We start from the raw sequence: 24,554 nt of genomic DNA, 5'->3' as shown, positions 1-24,554 counted from the left end.
GATAGCGCAGAGTATGAAGTCTATTTCATTTCTAGTCTCGCCATTCGGGCTCCTCCACGTCCACTTTCGGCTAACCCGCTTGCGGAAAAAGGTATTCATTATCCGCATATTATTCTGTTCCGCAAACTCTGCTAATAACTCTCCCCTGCTATTCCTAGTACCTATGCCATATTCCCCCACTGCCTTGTCTCCAGCCTGCCTCTTGCCTACCTTGGCATTGAAGTCGCCCATCAGTATAGTGTATGTTGTTTTGACTTTACCCATCGCCAATTCCCCGTCTTCATAAAAGCTTTCGACTTCCTGGTCATCATGACTGGATGTAAGAGTGTAGACCTGTACGACCTTCAATTTGTACCTGTTATTAAATTTCACAACAAGACCTGCCACCCTCTCGTTAATGCTATAGAATTCCTGTATGTTACCAGCTATATCCTTATTAATCAGAAATGCGACTTCTAGTTCTCGTCTCTCCGCTAAGCCTTGGTAGCACAGGACGTGCCTGCTTTTTAGCACTGTATATGCTTCTTTTGGCCTCCTAACTTCACTGAGCCCTATTATATCCCATTTACTGCCCTCTAATTCCTCCAATAACACTGCTAGACTCGCCTCACTAGATAACGTTCTAGCGTTAAACGTTGCCAGGTTCATATCCCAGTGGCGGCCTGTCCGGAGCCAGGAATTCTTAGCACCCTCCGCTGCGTTGCAGGTCTGACCGCCGCTGTGGTCAGTTTCTTCGCAGCTGCTGGGGACCGAGGGCCGGGGTTTGATTGTTGTGTTGATATAGGAGGTTGTGGCCAAGTACTGTACCAGGATGGCCAATCCTGCTCTTGTGAGGGAGTGCGTTACCGGTTCTGGTCACCGGGATCAGGCCACACTCCAGGCCTGTTTATGCAATTTATCAACACGCGGATTTTTTTTTTAATCCGGTGGAAAATTGCATGGCACTGGGATTCAAACTACGGACCTCTTGCACGCAAGGCGGGTGTTCTACCTCTACGCCACCACTACACCACCAAAAATATCAGCGGTCCTCTAAAGTTGGAGGACAGATGACAAGATTTGCGCTCACTTTGGAACAGTTTGTCATCTGTTCTTGCTTTTCTTCACTTGATTATGCATTGTAGGTGAGTAACGAAAAAAAGATTGAAAATTATCAGTCATAGCATTCGTAGTACAGCCCTCTGGGCCATTCTCTTTTCAAAAATAGTCATATTAGGGTTATCATAATTAGACAAAGGTATTTCGCTCTCGCGAGCAGCGTCCTTTGGGATAGTTACTCGGGCGAGTTTCCCACGGTACGGCGCTAAGCGTGCGGCGCTCGCCTCGCACCTGCTTAAGGTTTTCCTAGTCTCTAGAGCCGCTCGAGTTCCCTCTCATCAACGGTCGGCCATTTTTCTAAGAAAGTATGCCTTCCGACCATCGCAGACAACATCAGGCTCTTTCCACGTAAGTATGAGGGTCTGGACAGGAGCTATGCCGCTTCAAAGTAACCTGGCGCCTGGCGGACCAACCGACTGAGCCATCTTTCCGGCCAACATTCAGGGGTCACGAGTTCAAATTCCCAATTTTCTTCCTTTCTTTCCTTTTTTATCTCTTTTCTTCTAGTTTATCATTATAACACCTGCCGTAGTTGCTCAGTGGCTATGGTGTTGGGCTGCTGAGCACGAGGTCGCAGGATCGAATCCCGGCCATGGCGGCCGCATTTCGTTGGGGGCGAAATGCGAAAACACCTGTGTACTTTGATTTAGGTGCACGTTAAAGAACCCCAGCTGGTCGAAATTTTCGAAGTCCTCCACTACGGCGGGCCTCATAATCAGAAAGTGGTTTTGTCATGTGAAACCCCATAATTTAATTTTTAATCATTATAACAGGGAATTACATATCTTCACCAGGACTGTCCGCACGGGGACCCTCTTAAAATTTTTGAAACAGTTGTAATTTTTTTCCTCTGTTATTTATGGCCACTAACGTGCATGTCATAAACTACCCGGTTTCTCCAGTCAAGTGCTATGTGTGCGGTTTAACCGAGCTCAGATTGGTCGGCCTTGTCTGATTGTGGAAGGCACCACTGTAGGTTAAATGAGGCATACAATTCCCGTCTCCCTAGTGCTTAAGCTGTCTGCATTCCCAGAAAAACTAGGAAGTCAGGTACCTCCCCCCCCCTGCCCCCATTCCCTCCTTGTCATTAGCTCTAGTATAATCAATGGCCAAAGCTGTAGAAAGGAGGAAGACACCACTGAGAGCCACCGCCGTCAAGGTCACCTGCTTTGTGCAAATCTCAGCACGGTAGTACGATTGAACATTCTGAATAGCCACCCGGGAACACGAGTGTTCAGGTGACAAGAGACAAGCAGGCGCGACGAGCGTATCATACGACACTCGAGGCCTCTTGGTAAGCGCTGAAAATCTTTTCCCTTTTTATTTTTACGCACAAGTGTTAAGCGCTGTTCAAATTTAGCAAAAATTTATCGTGTACCTAGGCACGCTCAAGTCCGCGTGCATGCGTAAGATGTGGGAAACAAGAGGCTAGGGCAACCGAGAATTGACACTATGTCGTGCAGCCTATACTGATCAGCAAGAACACGCAAAGAGCGGACAAATTAGGGGATTTCTTGCGCATGTAGGGCCCTCTGGGCCGTACTTGTCGGCAACAAGGTAGCCTGGCCGCCTGAGGCATTATCTTACTGAGCTATGTCTTATGCTCGGTTGCGGTAGGAGGAAGTTAAAATTCGCCCTTTTATTTCTTTTTCTTTTTTTCTCCTTAACGATGGTGTATCTGCGTATGACATCCTCCAGTGCACTACATCTGCAGGCTAGTAGTGGCGCCTGACACTGGCGAAAGATGCCGAGAGCGAGTGGGGCTATACTAATCCAGGTACAACCAAATTAGGAAGGCCCACTAAGCTTGAACAAAGACAGTCCCTCACCAGAACAGGAATTGGCCTCCCTGGTGTAGTATTTGGCCGCAACCTCCCTAATGAAATGATCTCCTCAGTGAAATGGCCCTCAGTCCCTGGTGGCTGCGGAGCACCTGGCCAAGGTGGCGGTCAGACTTGCAACACAGCAGAGGGTGCTAAGAATATCTGGGTCCCGACAGGCTGCCAATGGAAACTGACCCTTGCAACTGTTAACACCCAAACCCTCTCGAGGGAGGCAAGAGTAGCAGGACTCTTCAAAGAACTATCAGACATTGTTTGGGATATTATCGGCCGTAGTGAGATTAGAAGACCTGGTGAGGCTTACACATTGCTGAATAACGGCCATGTCCTCTGCCATAGAAGTCTCCCAGACAAGAAGCAATACGGGGTAGGATTCCTAATCCATAAAGACATAGCGGACAACATTGACGAATTCTACAGCATCAACGAGAGGGTAGCAGTAGTTGTAATCAAACTCAATAAAAGGTATAGATTAAAGATAGTACAAACCTACGCTCCACCACTGAGGTGAAGATGTTGAATTAGCGATGAGAAAAGTGCGAATGCGGTATACGGTAGTAATGGGGCACTTCAATGCAAAAATGGGGAAAAAGCAGGCGGGTGAACAGGCATTTGGCAACTACGGTGTCGATTCTAGAAACGCTAGAGGTGAGATGCTGGTAGAATTCACAAAAAGGAATAAGCTGAGAATAATAAACACTTTTTTCAAGAAACGTAGCAACTGAAAATGAACCTGGAAAAGCCCAAATGGTGAAACAAGAAATGAAATTGATTTCATACTTACTGCCGACCCCACCATAGTGCAGGATGTTGAAGTAATAGGTAGGGTAAAATTTAGTGATCATAGGTTAGTGAGAGCCAGGATCCACCTCAATTTAAACAGAGAAAGAGTAAAATTGGTCAAGAAAAAACAGGTCAACTTGAAGGCAGTAAGGGTAAAAGCAGACAAATTTAGGCTGGTACTTGCAAACAAATATGCTGCCTTAGAACAGTGAGATGATGATGATGACATAGAGGTAATGAATGACATCGTAACGAGGCTGGCTTAATATGCAGATTAATATGCAGAAGACAAAGACAATGACAAATAGCCGGGCAAAAGAACAAGAGTTCAGGATCGCCAGTCGGCCTCTAGAGTCTGTGAAGGAGTACGTTTACCTAGGTCAATTAATCACAGGGAACCCTGGCCATGAGAAGGAAATTCACAGGAGAATAAAAATGGGTTGGATCGCATATGGCAGACATTGTGAGCTCCTGAATGGGAGCTTATCATTGTCATTGAAAGGGAAAGCATACAATCAGTGCATTTTACCGGTTCTGACATACGGCGCAGTGACTTGGAGGCTGACAAAGAAGCTTGAGAACAAGTTAAGGTTTGCGCAAAGAGCGATGGAACGAAGAATGCTAGGCATAACTTTAAGAGACGGAAAGAGAGCAGTTTGGATCAGAGAGCAAACGGGCATAGACGACACTAGGCAGGTCATGTAATGTGCAGACTAGATAACCGTTGTATAACCGGTGGACAATTAGGGTAACAGAATGTGTGCCAAGAAGCGCAGTAGAGGACGGCAGAAGACTAGATGGAGTGACGAAATTCGGTTGGTGCAGGGCAGGGGTAATTGGAGATCGCAGGGAGAAGCCATCGTCCTGCAGTGGACAATGAATAGGCTGAGGATGATGATGATGATGATGAGGTGAGTAAACTTCATTGGATGGTGTAGCTTGGGTGAATGGAAACCTCTTATGAATATCTTACTTTAAGAATGCGTTATTTCTGTAGCCATATCTGTGTTTCAGACAAAGCCTTTTACAACACGAGCCAACACAAGCCCCGCCGACACATATACTGTCATTCCCACGATGGCACAGCGCCCCTTAGGAAACTCCAGTAGATAGTGGCGCCAGAATTGTATGCGTGGTTATGAATTCATGACCAGGACACACCAAGGTCGATTCAAATAGGTCGCGAAGCTTCATGTGAAAAGTGGTTCAGAACCATTTGTCAGTGACATCAGCAAGGGCGGTTATGGGCATAGAGTTTCCTACAATATAGTAGAGGAAATTTTGGCACTGCAATAGTTGACCCACCATGGGAATGATGGGAATTGAATTTGTCTGATCTTCATGCTTGTGGGTTGAGACATTCGTGTGGCTTTGTTTTTACGCTTTATGTGCCTTCATTATCGTACATTTCAGAGCAGTCTATACTGGAAGTGTAGAAGATGCAGTGAACACGCACAATTGCTACTATACTAATTGCAATGATTGAGTTTGTTGAGTGACCAAATCGAAATGCGCCAAGCATCTCAAGGCACTGGCATGCATGTGATTAGTTCATAAGGGCGTTTCACATCGCTTATGGTGCATGCGTCCGTTGTGTAGTGGTTTCAATATCAGGCTTCTGTGCTAGAGGACCTGTGTTCGAATCCTGCCGTCAGACGATTTTATTAATGTTTATTAAATTATTTATTACGCAGTACATTGTTGAAAATGACGAGTTTACCAAGTAACGAAGCCGTTTAAAGCCAGAAGGACAAAGTTTAGGCAATGCACTTCCCATAAGTCCCATGCTGGTACAACCACTCCTATTGCAGCTCCCGTAGATACTAGTGCCAGAGTTCCCTCTGGTAATTATTGCATGAAACTCTGGTTATGGGCTCACGAGGACACACCAAGGTCTAGTCAAATAGGTCGCGAAGCTTCAGCCGAAAAGTGGTTCAGAACCAATTGTCAGTGACATCAGCAAGGGTGGTTATGCGTAGAGGTGTGCGCCATGTTGGTTTCAACTGGCGGCGGTTTGGCGGTCGCTTCTAGCCGGTGGCGGCGCACAACCATTTTCTGTTGGCAGTGGCATAGAAGTTGATACCACAAATTTAAAAAGCCTTTTTGCAACATCCTTCTTTGCTAAACTGGTTGAAATTACGGCCTTTTTATACTAAAGGGTTAGAGGGCCGAATACAGAGATGTTGAAAGTAAGAGAAATACAAATCATTTTGTAAGCCTTTTGCTTTTCAGCTGACATGTTAAAAAAAAAATGGGCACATATATCTAATAGCGTCTATTTTGAGTGTGTTTGTGCGCTCCTTATTCCACGAATATGCAAAGCCTTGCTGTTGCATTGTAGTTGCAATTGTTTTCGTTTTTACTGTGCTTTAGTTTATACAAGATATTTTTCCATTCAGCAAATAGCCAGTGAATTTTTCTAGAATTGCCAAGCCAGCACCAGTGCCTGTGACACTCTCTAGATATGTCAACCTTGCGTCCATTTGTTCTGAATGAGATTGTGTTTATGCAATATGCTTTATGTTAAGGGACCTCTTCCATGACCAACTTTTGCTGGGTTCAGCCCTTAAGCTGGCAGCCAATCAGTTGACGTTATAACGTACCTTCCTGACTGGGCAATAAGTGAAATAACTTGTTTGGAATATTAATCACCCTTTGCTTATGTAACTTTTCTTATAACGCCCTTTTTCCCCTGAAGGAAAAAAGGAATCGAAATTCTTTTTTTTTTTTTTGCAGCAAGTGAAAAAAAAATTTTTTTACGGCTGAAACATGTTATTATGGAATAGAAAACAAATTTGCACAATTTGGGTGCCCAAAGAAACAGCGCCATGCAGTTTCCTTGTAGAAAATTGGCTGTGGCTTAGGTAAGGTTAAGCCCAGGATGCGAAGCATACTAGCCTTTATTTTAGTTGTTGAACCACTGTTTAGCCTGGTGAACTGCTGTTGCTTGGCTATATTTGGTTCGGCTAGACGAAGAAACAACTCATGCGTTACTCTGCTTCGCCTTGGACGCCCTGCCCCGCATTGGACACGGTGAGCGTCGAGCAACACAGCGTTCGGCGCGGCAACGAAATGTGCGCCTGAGCAAGCGACGCACGCCTGAGCCTTAGAAACAGCTCGTTTCTAAGGCAACACCGCATTCACTAGAGGCGCTTTTGTACCGCTTTGAAGAATCGTACTCGTGGCTCAGTGGTAGCGTCTCCGTCTCACACTCCGGAGTCCCTGGTTCGATTCCCACCCAGCCCATCTTGCAAGAGTTGAGCCAAAGCCACTTCTCCTCTGTCGTGATGTCACGGTGTCACGTGGTATTCAAGGTGACACCGCCGCGCCTGAGGAGCTGGGTTGAGCTCTCGTAATATGCTTCGCATAAAAACTGTAGAAAAACTGCTTTGTATGCAACAGCCAGAATAATGCAAAAACTTCCAACTGGCATCTTAAACACATCGGGTCCAGAAATGTCCTATCTTGCTACGAGTTACATCTCTCACGTTGATGCCGCTGTCAGACATATTGCCGATTCTACCCGCAACTTCAGGGCCCGCGGCACGGCCCTCATGCTGCGATTCCAATGTTCCGAGTCCGCTGTTTCTTCTCATTGCGCCATATTGCGCTTTTGGAGGAGAAGTTTCAGAATACCATTTTGTGCTGACTTTGACGACACGCATGTGCAAATGCATGGAGAGCAGGGTTACTTTTGTTTGTATTGTGTTATTCATCGCTCCCCTGCTTGACATGATTCTATGCTTGATACAGGAAAAATAATTAAACAAGACAACACAAAATTTCAAACAAAGCTGAATTTACTTAAAAATGAGTCCTTTATACCTATTTAAATGACGTGCTGATCTCGCCAACAAGAAACATCAGCAGCAGCGGTGTGCCCAGTTTATAGTTCACGACGAGGACACACCAAGGTCGATTCAAATAGGTAGTGAAGCTTCGGGCAAAAAGCAGTTGACATGTGACATCGCTTACCTGCACTCCACAGTCGCTAAGCAACCAAGAATACAGTGGTATTCTAAACTGTACAAGTCTGGGCTGATGGCTCTGAATGGAAGCGTTGCACTCACTGCCTGTTTGACAGTGGCAGTCAGTGATCCTTCATAACGGAACGTCTCTCACAAGAACTGAACCTGGAGGTTGTTGGGGATGAGGAAGTGACCTTCTACCCATTTGGCCGAACCACTAACATCATGAGAAACAAGTGGCGTCGAGTCCGACTGTGGTTGAGGAGCCAGTGCGAACATAGGAAGCACTGTGTGGAGGCCCTCGAAATTGGTGAAATCTGTACCGATTAGCTGCCTCTCCCCGACATTGCGATCCAGATGAACGAGGTGACTGGTGTTTGCAACTGGCGGACGTTACCAGGTCACCTTCCCAACTAGTCACGTAAGAATAGATTCTTATTGGCGCGCTCACTACTGCAAGATTATAAATAAAGAGTTCAAGAAAGTGTGGGGATTCTTGGTTGCTGTGAAGACAGACATTAGATGGACCCTGCAAGAACCAATCACCCAAACAGTCATGGTTGTATCCTGCTCCACCTGGAACATGGTTTCTCCTCGACCACCTGGAACATGGTTTCGCTGAGAGGGTGCCCAAAGATAAGCCCGACAGTTCTGCAACGCGGATCTATTATATGCCGCATCGCGATGTTTTTCCACCACAGAGTGCCACAAACAAGATGCGAATAATGTTTGGTACATCAGCGAAAGCGTCTGGTTCTCTTTCGCCCAACGACACTCTGCCAACGGGTCCAAAGCTGAGTCCTCATCTGCTGGTACTCCTCTTTAACTTTCGTTGCCTGGCCATTGTATTCAGCACTTATATTGAGAAAGGCATTCCTCCAGATTGGAAGCATGTGCTTGCTGCAGATGCATCCGCGCCGGCTCTCGCTTTCTCGCCAATTTAAATGTGCCTTTTGCCCAGTTTTGTACATTTTCTACTCAGAATCGGATCCTTGAAGTTCTTTTCTACCTAGGGAGACCACATTTCGGCAAGTGCATGACCTCTGGACTTTCTTACTAGTGATTTCATCTCTCGCCGCCTGCAACGGGCTCTAAGCCTAAGGACGAGTACAGCCGCCGCCATTAACGACCGTCTAGGCTCCTACCAAACCGCTGCCAACCTCAGACTTCCCTGCGCCCACCCCGGCTGCGGGCGCCTCCAGCGATCACAACAAACGAGCTTTCCACCCAAGAACGACCCTACAGCGATGGCATATGAAGTCGAAGGCCATGACATGAGCCCCGAGGACTTCACCGCAGACACCGGCTGGACTATCGTGGCGCCACACCCGTCTGTAATCAAGACTGCGTTGAGCCAGCCCCACCTTGCTAACCTCCAGCGAAAGGGAGGAAATATGAACGCAGCCGTTTCAACGGCGAGAAACTCCGTGATCAAAGCAAGCAGGATGCCCACGCTGCCTCAAGATGACATCAAGATCATGATTCGCATACGTGGCGGAATCAACATAGCCAAGGTAGGCCAACTTACGGTCACCAAAGCAATTTGCATGGCTGCTTGCATCGAACCTAACGAGCGAAGCGAGGACACGATATGCCCACTTTGAGGCAAAACATCATGGTGGTCAGCACACCATCCGAAGCGAACGCAACGAAATACCTCAGGATCCACAACATTTCCATAGGAGAACAAACGTTTGAAACCACTGCATATAGGACGGCGCTGCACGAAACGTGCAAAGGCGTTATAAGAGGGGTTCCGCTCGATGAGACGCAGGACTTCATAAACCGCAAGATCGTCAACCCACGCAACCCACTTGCTCTGGCGGCAAAGAGAATCAAGGAACCTGGCACGGTCATCATAGCCTTCGACGGCTTTCGAGTCCCGAACTATGTCAGATACGACAACGCCCTGATCAAGTGTTCTCTTTACCGCAAGCAGATCACCATGTGCCATGTGTGCGGCAGACTCATCCATCGTGCCGACTTATGCCCCTCGCCCGACGACGCCATTTGCAAAGGCTGTGGACTAGCTAACCCTAACGCAGACCATATGTGCACCTTGATCAAGTGTGCGCTCTGCGAGGGAAATCATGTCACGGCCAGCAAGGAATGCACGAACCGCTTCCAACTCCTCTACGTCGTTCGAAGAAGACAGTTTGAATGAAGAATCGCAGCAAACACAAGCAAAAGCACCACGAGATCAGGATCAATTGCCCTGAGTCGGCAAGACTTCCCGCCACTCAAGAACGCCGATTGTAGCACCATCAATGACAACGTGGCCACCAACGCAGATGCTTGCTTGTCCAATGAGCGGGGGCGCTCGAGATCGAGGAATTGCGGTCGCTCATCGTCACGGTCCGGAGGACACTCCCAGAACCCGAGCCAGAGATCCACGTCAAGGATACGATTCGCCAACAGCCCATGAGTTGGCGGTGATGACCATTTGACGTGGGCCCATCGAGTTCAGCAGCACCAACAACAGGAGCGATAAGAACAGCAGCACCAACAGCAGGCTGCCAGCCAGGTGAGTCTGACGGCACAGCCAGAGCAAGTAGAAATAGGAAATACGATTAAAAGACTAGAACACGAAAACAAAGAGTTAAGGCAAAAATTCACACAACTTGTCGAGGAAATCGGACAACTCAAAACGCCTTCACCGAAACCACACCAGTACCCATGGTAGTGTAAGTACCGATCAAGGAAACCATGCGCATTCTGCATAAGAGAAAAGCCATGACAAACACACATCCCTCGAGCTCGAACAGCGACATTAAGGAAATCAAGGAACTGCTCGGCGGGCTTGAAACCATCATTGCATCACTGAAGGAAGGGCAAGACAAACTTGCGATGACTGTAGGGACCCTCAAGGAAGGTTAAGACATGATAACACTACAAATCAACCACATGATGGAAATGATCAACAGCCACGGGGCAAAGCTCAATGCTCTAGAAATGGCAAACCACCCGTCTGTGATGTTATAGTCTACTTATCGCCAAGCTCCCTCGGGCGTTATCGCTCGATAGACAAAGCAACAACGTGGCCTCACAAAGGCCACCCAACGCCAACAACAAAGATGGCTGTGCAAACTGATCTGTTTTGCCTTTGGCAATAGAATTGTAGGGGCTACGTCTGCAAAAAGGCCCCCCTGCAACAAACCCCAAGTCATTCTCCTACAATAGACAAATACCGCTACACCCTTGCTATCTGGCTATGATGTGGCTGCTACGACACCGCAACACAAATGCAGAGGTATCACCACGTTAGTCAGCAACAAGCTAGCCCACACGACACACAGCATTAATCACGACCGCAGAAATTGCGAATTCATTCTCACGGAAGTCTTCCCTGGAGCCAAGAGTATATTCATCCTAAATGTTTACAGCAGCCCCAAGCACAGAGCACAAAAATTTAGGCAAATATTCCAGCTCGCCCGCAACCGTGTCGGCGACAACCCCATTATCATGGCCGGGTACTTCAACGCCCCCAACACGGCCTGGTGATACGTCGCCAGCAGAGTCAAGGGCAAAGACTTATTAAATGACGCCGATGAAGTTGGCCTAACGCTCATCACGAACGGCACATACCCTGCAAGAACGGGTAACTCGGTCAACCAGACCTCACTTTCGTCCACAACGTTCCAAACTATCGTAGTATGCGACGCCGTGGACGGCTGCATCAACAGCGGGACGACGTGGCACCTCCTCAAACATCTTTTAGACAGAACCAGAACCAAAGCGTACCAAGGTCGCATGCTGAACAGGATCTTGCACGAGGAACTCAGGATTACCACAGAAAATGAGCTCATTGACTGTCTCGCCGACAAGTACCTCCCGCTGGCCAAAAATGCTAGAGGCACGACCGCCGAAGCATATCGCGACAAAGCCAACCCAGAGCTAGATTGAGACTTCTCAACCGAAGAGATACGCACGGCGCTTCAGAACCTAAACAGCAAGTCAGTGCCGGGCCGGACAGTGTAACTAACAAGGCACTTAGAAACCTAGACGAAACCTCCATCGAAACCCTCACGGAGGAAATCAACAAAATCTGGAGGAATGGAGCACTACCCAAAGACTGGAAAACGGCCCTCATCGTGCTCATCCCAAAGCCTGGCAAGGCGCCCAACATTAATAACCTCGGACCTGTCTCGCTTACGTCTTGCATCGGCAAGGTGGCCGAGCATGCGGTGCTAAACAGGCTCTCGAAACTTCTCGAAGAAAAAGATATCTACCCCGCAACAATTATCGGCTTTAGACCCTGGCTGTCCACCCAAGACGCCATGAAGCTCCTCAGACACGAGATCATTGACGCAGACACGAGAGACGCAAGAGTAATCCTAGGGCTTGACCTCGAAAAGGCCTTCGATGACTTATCACATGACTGCATACTAGACCTTATCACTGTCTCCAACCTCGACCTCGGCACAAGACTCTACGCTTATACAAAATCGTTCCTGAGTGACAGAACGGCCACCCTCCGTCTAGGGGAAATCAAGTCCCAGAAATACAAACTCGGCGGCAGGGGCACCCCGCAAGGTTGTCATCTCTCCGACGCTTTATAACCTTGCGCTAGCCGGCCTAGGCAAATACACTATATACGCAGATGACATAATGCTCTGGATCCCCGGAGGTAGCCTATGATCAATTGAGAACGCTCTACAGCAAGCGATCGAGAAATACCTTGCTCCGACGGGCCTGCGATGTTCGCCTGCGAAGGCGGAGCTCCTCGTCTACTAACCACCGAGAAGCGGTCCCAAGCCAAAGAGCGAAATCAGAGACACACACACCATTACTCTCAGAACAAAAGACGGAGAAACCATTCCACACATCAGCAAAATCAGAGTCCTCGGGAAGCTCATTGAGAGCAACGGCTCTAACGCCGCGACAGTGGAGAAGATCGTGACAAAGTCGAATAATGCCTTAAATCTCATATGACGCGTAGCAAACAGACATCATGGCCTTACCTGCCGTGGTTGCTCGGTGGCTATGGTGTTGGGCTGCTGAGCACGAGGTCACGGGATCGAATCCCAGCCACGGCGGCCGCATTTCGATGGGGGCGAAATGCGAAAACACCCATGTACTTAGATTTAGGTGCACGTTAAAGAACCCCAGGTGGTCGAAATTTCTGGAGTGCTCCACTACGGCGTGCCTCATAATCAGAAAGTGGTTTTGGCACGTAAAGCCCCATAATTTACAACACGGCCTTAAGGAAGAAAATCTTCTCAAGCTAACACACTCCTTTGCGCTATGCCACTTCACGTACAAGGTGGCCATGCACAGATGGAAGGTAGCAGAGAAGGACAAACTCAATGTACAACTGAAGAAGCTAGTCAAACTAACACTGGGAATCCCCAAGAACACCGAGACAGAGCTCCTGCTGCAACTGGGTGTACACAATACACTTGAACAAATCGCTGAAGCTCAAGAATGGGCTCAATGGACAAGACTCTCTGGAACCAAACCGGGTAGAGAAATCCTAGCCAAACTAGGTCATGACACCACAGTAATCGAGAATCTATATCAAAGCGTTCCGACAGACACACGCAACACCGACACAGTTCGCCCACTCCTGCGGAACATGAGCCCTGCACACCATCAACCCAGAAGGCTGGCACGCGGATCGTTCATCTTGCGCGAAATACGTGATAAGAAGATCCTAGCCTGTTTCGTGGACGCGGCACAGTACCCGTCCAGGAAGGCCTTCGTTGCCATCATGGTCAATAAGCAAGGTCGAGTCACAAACGCTCTCACAGTCAAGACCCACAAGTCCGAGATAGCAGAACAGGTCGCCATCGCACTCGCGCTCACAGACCCGACCACCACCCACGTCTGCAGCGATTCATTGCAAGCCAAGCACTACAAATAATCAATAGATCCGCACCGCTGCAGCATCACACCATCTGCTGGTTCCCGGCACATCTTGGAGAGATTGAGGACACCCCTCCCAATCTCAATGAGATGGCTCACAGGAGCGAGCGAGACCTAACCCTCCGCGACGCCACCTATTCTAGTCGTGACCATCCCAGCGAGAATTGGAGCCCTCCCTCCATATATAAAGAGATCACAAAGCACTTTTATCTAGACCGCAGAATATACAGCACACCTCACAATAAACTCACCAGGCCTCAAGCCCTCACGTTCAGAATGCTTTAAACACACACACGTACTCCAGACAGAACAGACTGCATCACTACATGCCTGACCTATACACAACATCATATTGCGAAAATTGCCATAGCAGACTAGACGTATATCACTTGCTCTGGCCGTGTGGTCAGACCCAGGCAAACAAGAATCAAGGCTCCGCCAGGCTACAAGAAGCATTACGCAGCACGGACCTGGTGGAGCACCTCTGGGCCGTCCAGCGAGCCCACGATGCGGCCAGGTAGTAGCAACTCCCGGTCCCAACGTGGGAGTAGCCCGCTCTTAGGGGCCTTGCGCCCCGTAGCTCGCAGGACCTTTCATTAAAGTTATTCCATCCATCCATCCATCCATCCTCCAGATTGACGTCAAAAGAGAAGACCACGATGCATTGGTTTCCTTTGGTTTGTGCGTACATCTACTGAAGACCATAACAATGCTGACTTCGAGCTGTGACGCAGGACACGAGTTCCATTTGGTACCACACGTAGCCCTTTCGTGCTAGCAGTTGCGGTGAAGCGTCACCTTGTTAACATGCCCGAGGAATTGCAGGACATGCCACGGGTGCTGTCTATTTGCCTCAACGATACTTGATCACCGGATGGGTGTACATAGAAGAAGCAGCGAGTGATGCCTTTGCCAGGAATGAAGCTAAGATAATGGAGTTCCAGCAGTGAAATTCAACAGCAATGCTTTGACACTGACAGCGTTGTAAACCTCAGTGCTGATATCAGGGTGACATCAGCAATGATGTGCGTTTTAGGGCTTGAATACAGTACAGAGAGCGGTAAATCAAGTACCGCTCAAAAACTGTTTAGGAGTTGCTCACCATAAACCGAAACACGCAGTGATTCATCCTACAAGTTTGCTACAGGCATCGGCAAGAACTTTGGATCCACTTGGTCTTCTGAGCCCTGTGATAATAACAGCGAAAAAGCTGTTTTAAGAGCTGTGTAGTGCTACAGAGAAGTGCTACTGAGCCAGTTGCGCCTTTACTATGAGATAGGGTGTCCGAGGCAGCGCTGTTCGAGGTCACGGGACTAGACTTGGTGGGACCAGTCTACACCCGTACGGAGGGCAAGACCTGTGCTCTTAAATAATCTGCAATCAACCAGGGATACCACAGTTTCTAGGGAAGGCAGTCACCGCCCTGCGCATGTTCTTGTGCAAGTTTAGGCTCTACTTCAACCTCGCAAGGCAGGTGTGCCAGAGGTACCAGAGACTGATCACGTAGCGAGCATGCCTCCGGTTGCTTACCTTGCCACTATTGAATTATGTTTCTCTTGATAAACCCAGTTAACAGAGATCGTGAGAGGTAGCACTACAGCAGCCGCTGTAGTGCTACCTCTCTACCACCTACCACTACCTCGCTGTAGTGCTACCTGAATGCAGCAGGTAGCATTCACAGCAGCCGCTGCAGACAGACCTCTGCTCTTGCAGTGCTTTGTTTCCATATGTCTGACACTTGCTACTATGTTGCCGTCTCATAGCTATCATTGCCCCAGAGGCCGTCTTGCGCGGCGCTATGCTTTTCTTCTCACGCTTTTGCCATACTATCCATACCCTCTTCGTCTGCTTTTTGCCTCATGATTCTTCTGCACCCTCCTCCACTCTCCTCCTCACACTCTCTTTGCTATTGTTGCCTTTCATGAGCCCCCGGCCTCCGCACTTGCTCTTTCATCTTTCACTGTGCTTGTTCGCTCTGTTACGAGGGACACCGAGGCACGTCGACACTCAATGCAGGAATGGAGAGCTGCGCTCAAATAGGTGACTTCACGCTCCGCTTGAAAGCACCTCGCATAGCACACCACTGCAAAATTTAATTGGGATGCTCACAACAGCGTATGCTATCTGCGGATTGTTTTTTCTCCAAGCCCAAAGGGGGGTTCAGGATACCCTCCCCCCCCCCTGCGATGCCAAAGCCTACTGTCCCCCCCCCCCCCCCTACCTTGGGTATTTATGCTTACGAGGTCTAGCCATAGGAGTGTTAGCCAGCACCACTCAGAGCCATGGTGGTGGTTGGATGTGGAACATCCTTTTTTGCCCGATGGCATCATGTAACACGTGATCTTAGGAGAGCGGGCACATGGCAAATAAACCCTTGCATGATACCTAATGACATCAAGGCTGCCAGATTTTGCAATGAATAAACGAGAGAAGAAGGAGAATCAAGGGGCTCGATTTTCATAATCGTGGCCATATAAAGCCAACAGACAAAATCAAGCCCCTCGGTCCCCCCTCTTCTCTTGTTTATTCATTGCGAGGATCTTGAATTCAGCAGCCTTCTTTTTTTACTGTTGGCTCGAGTATAAGCGTTGTTGCGCATGAATCCTTTTGATTCTGATTTTGTGTGAAGCCTGCTTGGGTTACTGAGTGAATTATATATATTTATGACCTCGGCATGCAAGTGGTGATGTTTCCATCCCTAATAAAGTTGTAATTTATTATAACTTTTTTTTTCATGAGTTGGAAGCATTGCTTACTGGAAAGAGAAGCAATACTGCGACACATATTCATCTGCATTTCACACATTGATGAAAGACTGTGCCGAAGGGGTCGCTGAAGTCTGCAGGTTTTCTTTCAGTGTCAAAAAAGCACACAGCAATTCAAAGTGAGTTGAACATACAGCAACCTGTTCATTCTCTAGGTATAGGATATCCATGCCATTGGAAATTATTGTTAGTTGGCTCCCTCTTTCTTTCTTAAAAAATTTAATAAACCTTGCCCTGTGTATATATTTTGATATATTGTGTCTGTGCATGGTGTCCATAGTGAAAGCTGAAAATAAGGAAGTGAAAAAATAAGAATGCGGGAGCCGCCGCTGGTGCGTCTAATGCGCCTGTCCTTCTATTGTCAGAATTATCAGAAATAAAGCAAAAGCATGAATTAAAAGCCATGCATGTCCACTATAACAATTATTCAGTAAGCTTCTAGCCACAATAAAATTTTAAGTGAGAAGGTAGAGGCTATTCAGAAGGAACCTCGAATGATGTGAGTGACAGAACTCTGGTACGCATATCATGAGAAGCCATCAAACAAAGACACCAAGGAAAACGTAGGGGAAATTACTTGTATTCACTAATTGAATTTAAGAAATGATAAATTAATGGCAGTGAAAGTGGATGAAAAAACAACTTGCTGCAGGTGGGGAGCGATCCCACGTCTTCACATTACGCATGCGATGCTCTAACCAAACGAGCTACCACGACGTCGTTTCCCCATCTACTCTCTTAGGTATTTATGTGTTGCCACTAGAAATAGCCTTGGGAGTGTTAGCCAGCATCGTCACTCACAAACCTTGGCGGCAGATTTGGAACATCCTTTCTGGCACAGGCGTGATGAGTAAGTGTATGTACAGTCGCGGACAGAATAAAATGGACCACGGGATCTCCGAAAACGTTCAATTCCCGAGCAGCCTGTAGCAATAACCAGTAAAACTGCCCACGACAATGTTGTTAGCACATTCTAGTCGAGGTCCAAAATGCAAATACAAGATTGCGTCGTGAGGTTGCGGAGATATTCAGCTTTTTCTTAGATTTCATGGTCCATAATATTCTGTCCGCGACTGTACATGGTTTAACCCAAGAGCCTTGTAACGCATGCTCAGCCGTCCTACTCCATTTTTGTGCGCATATATTTGTTTCCTTGCAATAAAATTTTTCAGTTGTGTGTAAGCGATTCGTCCTTTCCACTCTCTTCATTTCTCGTGCTTGTGCGCTTGTGCAGTTTCAAGATGTGAGTACTTGATCATCCTGGGTGAAGGCAGCTGGTCAATAAGCCTGCACATGCTACCTGAAGGCATCAATGTTGCCGGATTCGAGACCCTCGTTATGTGAGAACTAAAATAAGGGGCGTTAACCGTGGGGCCGGGCTTTTATTAATCATGAGAAGCCAACAAGCAATGACACCAATGAAATCGTAGGGGAAACTACTTGTACTTACTAATTGAACTTAAGAAATGATAAATTAATGGCCATTCTGGTAATGACACTTCTGGGGGGGAGGGGGGCTCTGCCCTTCTGCCCCAGGAAACTTTGTAGGGGCTCGGGCTCTGAACATGCGGCCCGGCCCCCCTGTAGTCGGTGCTTGTGACGTAACTTGTCCAACAGGACGCTTGTAGTCCATATATATGTATTTCTTCATGAATGCCGAAGGACTGAAAACACACAGACGGTTGGTAAATTACGCAAACGAAGTGCAGAGCCGGACCGTAATTCATTTACTGGCAAAGGGCATGCAGCTAGCATAAATATCCTAATAAATGTCACGAAATGACCAGTGTAAATTTTTATTCCTTCTTTTTCATCAGAAAATGTTGCTTTTTGAGGCTTTTGAAACAGCATACAAATATGCAACATTTTTTAGTACAACTTACTCTATCGCTGCAGCTTTATATATAGACATGCGGCTACATTTGAGGGCACAATTACTGTAGCATGTCAATAAAATTTGATGTGGCCTGCCATGGTGCCAGTTATGCTTAAAATTCAAAAGGCATCATATATTTTATGCGTATGGTATAATTACTTTTGCATAATATTTTAGGGTTCAGCATTTTCTGGCTTTTGTTTTCTCATAATTCGTCATTCTTTCATTTTTTTGTAATTTCTACCTGAGAATTCGTTTTCTTTACAGTGGATAAATATTTATAGGCAAGCCAGAGTGTCTATCAACCGGAAAAACCAGGAATTCTCAGGGATATTGAGTAGTCTGGAAAAACTCAGCGAAAACTCAGAGAATTTGTGCCTCTGTCAGGGAAAATTAGCTGTAATTTTATTGAAAGGGTCGAAAGTCGCGGTCATGCTGGCTCTAGTAACAGACAGGAATCGTAATGAATCGTCTTTGATGCCCTATCGTCGGCTGGAGGAGTTGCCAGAGTATAGTCAACGGCTGACTTTCCGGATGCCCGATAATTTGGACGGCTTCACGGAACCACCACGTACCCCACAGAGTCAATGTATCAGAACGTCTGAAATTTCGGACGCAAGAACCCTTCGCCGTCCAATTTTCCTTTTTGCCCTGACCGCAGCTCCGAAACGACATTAATCAAAGCCACCACTGCTGCTGTTTGATTACCTCACTGCCTCGAAACAGCACTCTCGCTCGCAGATCTGCTGGCAGCCGGAGCCACCACCGTGGTAACGCCAGACTGGCTGCTTCGACGTTCGCTGTTAAGCTTCTTGCGGTTGGGTGCCTTGTTTTTCTTTGAAAGAATTCGCTGGTGTCAGCAATGGCACCGACTCCGCCTTTGTGGTCCTCGTGATTGGCACGGTGCATTGCATAATGCTGGTTCCCAAAAGTCAGCTTTGCCTTTGTACAGATATCTTACTTAATTTTTTTGAAGATATTTTATTTGATGTGCATTTTACTAACCCCTCCCCCTCTATTCTCTTTTTGAATAGCGTAAGAACTACTCCTTAGTATTCAAATGGGATTAAATCGTCTTTTTTAAAAATTTTTTTCATATGTTTACTAGAGGGTGACAGTATCGGGGGATATGGTTTCAGCCCATCTTGACATAAAACATAGTTCTGCATCACTCAGGGAATGTTACAAAGGCACTCGGGGAAAACCTGGAAAACTCAGGGAATTCGGAAATGTCAACTTGGTAGACACCTTGCAAGCTTTCATTGATGATTCTTGGTAGAATTTTTTCGGGTTGAGCTTACGGTATTTCGAATATTTGGTTAACTAGATGCTGATACGTGTTGTATGACTACAGATACTGCTCCTGGACACTATATAGTTGCACCTAATTCACAGATTAAGAAAGACTTCGGAAAGTAGCTGTAGAAAAGGTACGATGCTATACGGCTGTGTTACTATGCAAGAACTGAACGAGTGCGTTTGATGTTCGAGCTCAAATAGAATGAGACTATTTGTAACATCATGTCGGCACAGAAATGCAATGAAAAGTGCAAATGAAATGGCAATATGTAGGTGTGATCCCACATTAGCCTCACTGAATTTGCCCACTTCATCCGCCGTTGTGGCCGCAGCGTGAAGACTGCGAGGACCCTGTGTTCATTCTCATTGCTGCTTCTCATCACCAGCAATAGGCAACATGGTAATAACTAAGAAAGACATAAGTAAACAATAACTCCATGGGCATGAGCTTCATCTTGCCAGGCCCCTATGAGGCTCCTTGCATCGCAGCATATATGTACGGGCTCGCAGCTGCGTGGCAATCGCTGTCTTAGTGCTCTAAATTTTGGTTTCAACCAAAAAGACTGAACCCTATTTTTAGTCAAGATTTAAATGCCGTATTTTTTTTCCTTTTTAATCTGTCCCTCGTTCCGAATAACAATAATAATAATAATATCTTTGGACTGGAATAGCCGACACAAGTTTATTTATTTTATTTATTAACATACCTACATTCGCCCTGAGGCATTGTTGTAGGGGGCATTATACATGAGTAAATGTAAAAAAGTTACAAGCACGACATAAAAAAAATGTTTGGCGTGATTACAGCAGTGGACACAGATTACAGTGGAACCAGCAGGTGACAGCGACACACTCAATGAAAACAATTGAACTCATGTTGCACTCATGTGCAAATACTGCCAGAGCGCAGCAGAAAACATTTCAGTAGGGGCGGTGACAAGTGACGCTTGGAACGCAGATGTACGGCATTAATATTCGCCAATTTTTTTGCTGTTGTCCCTTCATCTGGATGTGTACGTGGGGGGCTGAAGGTACGCATGTCGATTTATTTCCGCCTCTTCACACACAATCTGTTTAAAAATTAAACACCTAAAAAAGGTGCGCCGGAGTTTTAGAGTGTCCCACTAGACAGTGTGCTTTAGACCTGTAACGCTAACTTCATGACTGTACATGTTAGTAACAAACTGCCCAGAACGATTCTGTATTGCCTCCAACTTGTTCAAAAGAATTTTAGTGTTCGGGTTCCAAACCACTGAAGCATACTCTAGAATTGACTGAACATTAGAAAAGTACAGAAAATATTTGAGATCTTGAGGGGCTTTTTTGAAATTTCTTATAACGAAATTAAGAACACGTCCGGCTTTTAAGGTGATGTAGTCCACATGTTTATTCCTCGACAGTTCTGAAGAAAAGAAAACACCAAGATATTTTGCCTGATCTACTTTTTTGATTAAAACGTCTAAATTATAGTTCTGGAGAATGTTAGCCCGCTTTCTGCTAAAGTTAATGTAACTACATTTACTGGGATTGAAGTTCATGTTCCATTTACGGCACCAAGCAAGTATTCGATCAAGGTCACCCTGCAGGGACAGAGCATCAATGTGACTCTCTATTTTCCTATAAACCATGCAATCATCCGCGTATAACCGTATTTTTGATGTAATATTCGAAGTGATGTCGTTGATGTATAGGAGAAATAAAAGCGGTCCTAAAACAGACGGTTGCACCTTCTCTTAAAGGGCCCCTCACCAGGCCCCATAGCAAATTTTGGTTATACGCTGGAAGTTGTTAGGTGTCCTCTAGGGAGCGTTCTGCCATAAACATTTCAAGTCGGCTCATTAATAGCCGGAATAGAAGTATTTCAGTGCCACGAACCCATGATTTCAGCGGGCAGGCTCCACTGCATAGAGACATTCTCTCTCCACTTGCCCCGTCTAGCCTTCGCAAGCGAAATTCCTTCCCTGCATTCTCCCATGCCGGACCTCAAGGATTGCTGGACACATACGTCATGGGCCCTGCCTTGACTTTTTTTTTCTTCTCCCTTCTTTTTTTTTTTTCGGTGATGCGCATTTTCGCTGGCGGCATTGCGCACGAGCTGTTATCGTATCGGGCAGTGCACGATTTTGCACGCTGTGCAAAGGGCTCATGACTAGCGGTATATAGTTCAGTGCTACACGAATACTGAGGAAGAACAAGTGGATTGCAGAGCATGATCACGCGCTGGAACACGGTAAAAGGTGGCATAGTTTCGGTACCTGCGCACGTGACCGTACAATCTTGGGAACAAGCAGACGAAGTGGAAGTACATCTCTCTTGCTTCGGTGCGAAGTAAAGCAAAAAACATGCAGACATTCCGTTTGTGTGTTTTATTATTTCTCTAAACTCCAATTTACCTTCAAGTATTCACAGATGCATCTCTACAGATCGACGGTCAAGGCGCCTCTGCAGCTTTTTTTTCCCCTTTGACACAAGTACGGCGTATCTTTCAAATACCTCATCCAACTTCATCAACAACTGCGGAGCTAGCAGCGATTAATGTTGTACTGCAATATGTGCAAGAGGAGTTAACTACATCGAAGATTGCCATCTTTACGGATTCCCGAGCTGCCCTTGGCAGGTTACAATGCAGTGAGACTGATTGCCCAGTTGTGTGCAGTATTACTGACTCTGCAAGCAAAATTTTTCATCGTATGGGGTGTCTCTCGTTGCTCAATGGGTACCTTCACACGTAGGAATCGCCGGAAATTATGAGGCTGATCGACTGGCTTAAATTTGCACTCATAACATCTGTGACTGCCCAGAAATTTTGTGCAAGCTTGATGATGCTCGTCTGCTGATTCGTCACCACCTACTCAAGCAGCATCCAGACCAGTGCGTCGCGAACGGAACATTCCCGCCCCGTGTTAGCTGTTGAGGCTTGCCTCACTGCGCTAGAGCACAACTACTCAAGCTGAGGGTTGGCTGTGTGAGCCCGCACGAATGTTTATACAGACAAGGACGTGTGGCCAGCCCATAGTGTACATCTTGTGGCTGCTGCGAGACACTTCAGCACCTTATATTTGAGTGTCTCGCTTTCAGTGCGCAGCGCATGTCGTTAGTGAGAGACTATCATCTCCTTGGCCTGCGGTGTATGACACTCGACGAATGTTTGTACCCCGGTGGTTGGGCGTCTAAACGTGATCAGGCTCATCATGGTCTACTTACTTTTCTAGAGTTAACTAACTTAGGTTCGCGCTTGTAGTGTCGAAACTATTCTATTCAACATTTTGTAGTAGCATGACCTTCAGTGACTGGCCCTACTGTGTGTGATCTGTACTATGTGTTCCACTTTATTCTTTAGATTTGTCCTATTGCTCTTCCTTTCCTTTTTCCTCCCCTCCTTCCTATCTTCCATTCCTGTGTTGCAGTCACCTCCCTTCTGAAGAGCAGGCAGGCATTGTGCCCCTTCCGGTGGCAGTTGCCAGCCTGCTCCTCACTTTCCCTTTCCTTTTAATTGTACATATGTGTTCAAAACAAATAAATAATAATAATAATAATAATAATAAACTTCAATTTGTCAATTGAAGCAACAGATCATACAAATAACAGATGGTGCCTTGAACAGTTCTCGAAGTTATGTGTCATTACGAGCGACGTCACACTGCGGACACGACTACGTAGGCGCTGAGACGCAAGTGCGTCATCCTCTGGCTTGGAGCACAGCAGCCGCGAGGAGAAGGAAAAATGGTGTTCGGTTTGAAATTTCAGATCTTTCCGTGGCGCGCAGCTATGTAATAGCTTGCAGACACTATCGTTGTCATGCTATGTATGCTCTGCGCTTGTCAGCTCAAAATGGCCAGTCCTGGTGAGGGGCCCTTTAAGTTTAACCCGTAGAGGGAAACGTTGCTGTAACCTGCGCAAGGTTGCTCAGTGCTTTTCCCCAGTTAGCAGCGTGTCAATGCCTGATGTGCAACCATCTAATGCAGATGACTGCCGCAACCTGGCGCAGCTGGTCGGATGGCTGGCATCCCGTGGCCACCGGTTTGCGTGAGCCGGTGTTCGAGGAGGCAGAGCTGTCGCAGGAAGCCGCGGTTGGGCACGATCTCTCGCCGTGCGCGCACCAGTCGCACAGCCTCACGGGCACTCAGCCGCCGGCGCAGCATGAGGAAGGCAAGCACCAGCGTCGCCGAGCGGCTGATCCCCTGGTGACAGTGAACGAACACGCGGCCCCCAGGCTTGGCCAACGCACGCTCGATGAAGTCGGCTGCCTCATCGAAGAAGCGGTCGAGCCGGAACACGGACATGTCCAGCGCCTCGATGCCTAGGAAGGCTATGCCGGCTGTCCGGTACAGCGCGGGCCCAGTGTTCACCAGGCAGAGTGAGGCATCGCGGCCGCACGCCGCATTCAACACGTGCGTTACGCCCAGTCGCCGCAGCAGACCCACGCACAGCGCCGTTGTGCCGTCACCCAGCAGCACGCCCGGGTACACCTCGTTGTACGGTTCGCGTGGCAGCTCGAGGCGGCCGCGTGGACACAGCAGGCGGCAGAGCTCGTCCTCCTCGTCCACTCCTGCGCACATTTGCGGTCGGTGCTTGTTGGCACATGATTCTGTCGTCGTGGACAGGGTGAGGTTGTAAGTACATGGATGAGCCCGCAGAGGAAAGTACGGCTATCCGCGCACGCCATGCAGAGGTTGTGCGTTCCGCAACTTTCAAGTTGATTTCCATTTTTTATAAGATTATTGTCTACGATAGATTAGATAATAGTTCAATAATGAAACTTTATCTCCCATACGTTTTCACTTGTCTCATTGTCTGCTGGCTTTGGCCTTGGGCACGACTGTACCCAACAGACCTTCGGTACCCCTGATTCTTTGTACTGCCTGCTCAGCATTTCAAGAGGTTGCCATCCATCTTGTGGCCATGGATGCGACCTATTATACCCGAAGAAAGCGGTGAAAGACTGCAAACAAACGTCAGAATCTGCTCTGTCGCAGTCACCAATTCGGCCATTAAGTGGAGTAGTTAGTGCTTGTCCTTTGACACCAGCCCTTCTGAAAGCGATGCTGTCACGTGCACA

General features: G+C 47.3%; 1 protein-coding gene across 6 annotated transcripts in view; it reads left to right on the top strand.

Annotated features, from left to right (window-relative positions):
• The window catches only part of Snp (Snipper), an 84,996-nt gene extending 61,062 nt beyond the window's left edge, over positions 1-23,934 (top strand). For 4 of the 6 annotated variants that reach the window (XM_065437358.2, XM_065437361.2, XM_065437362.2 and 1 more), the window contains one exon: positions 23,461-23,934. In XM_065437358.2, the coding sequence (XP_065293430.1) occupies positions 23,461-23,799 (339 nt within the window). In that variant the 3' untranslated portion in view covers positions 23,800-23,934. The remainder of the gene's footprint in view (positions 1-23,460) is intronic. The other 2 variants (XM_065437364.2, XM_065437365.2) reach the window with 1 other exon arrangement.
• Positions 23,935-24,554: the final 620 nt, after the last annotated feature.

The sequence above is a fragment of the Dermacentor albipictus genome, chromosome 9 (genome assembly GCF_038994185.2).
Source record: "Dermacentor albipictus isolate Rhodes 1998 colony chromosome 9, USDA_Dalb.pri_finalv2, whole genome shotgun sequence".
Lineage (NCBI taxonomy): Eukaryota > Metazoa > Arthropoda > Arachnida > Ixodida > Ixodidae > Dermacentor > Dermacentor albipictus.
Note: the sequence above shows the minus strand (reverse complement) of the source record. Positions and strands in the feature narration are given on the sequence as shown.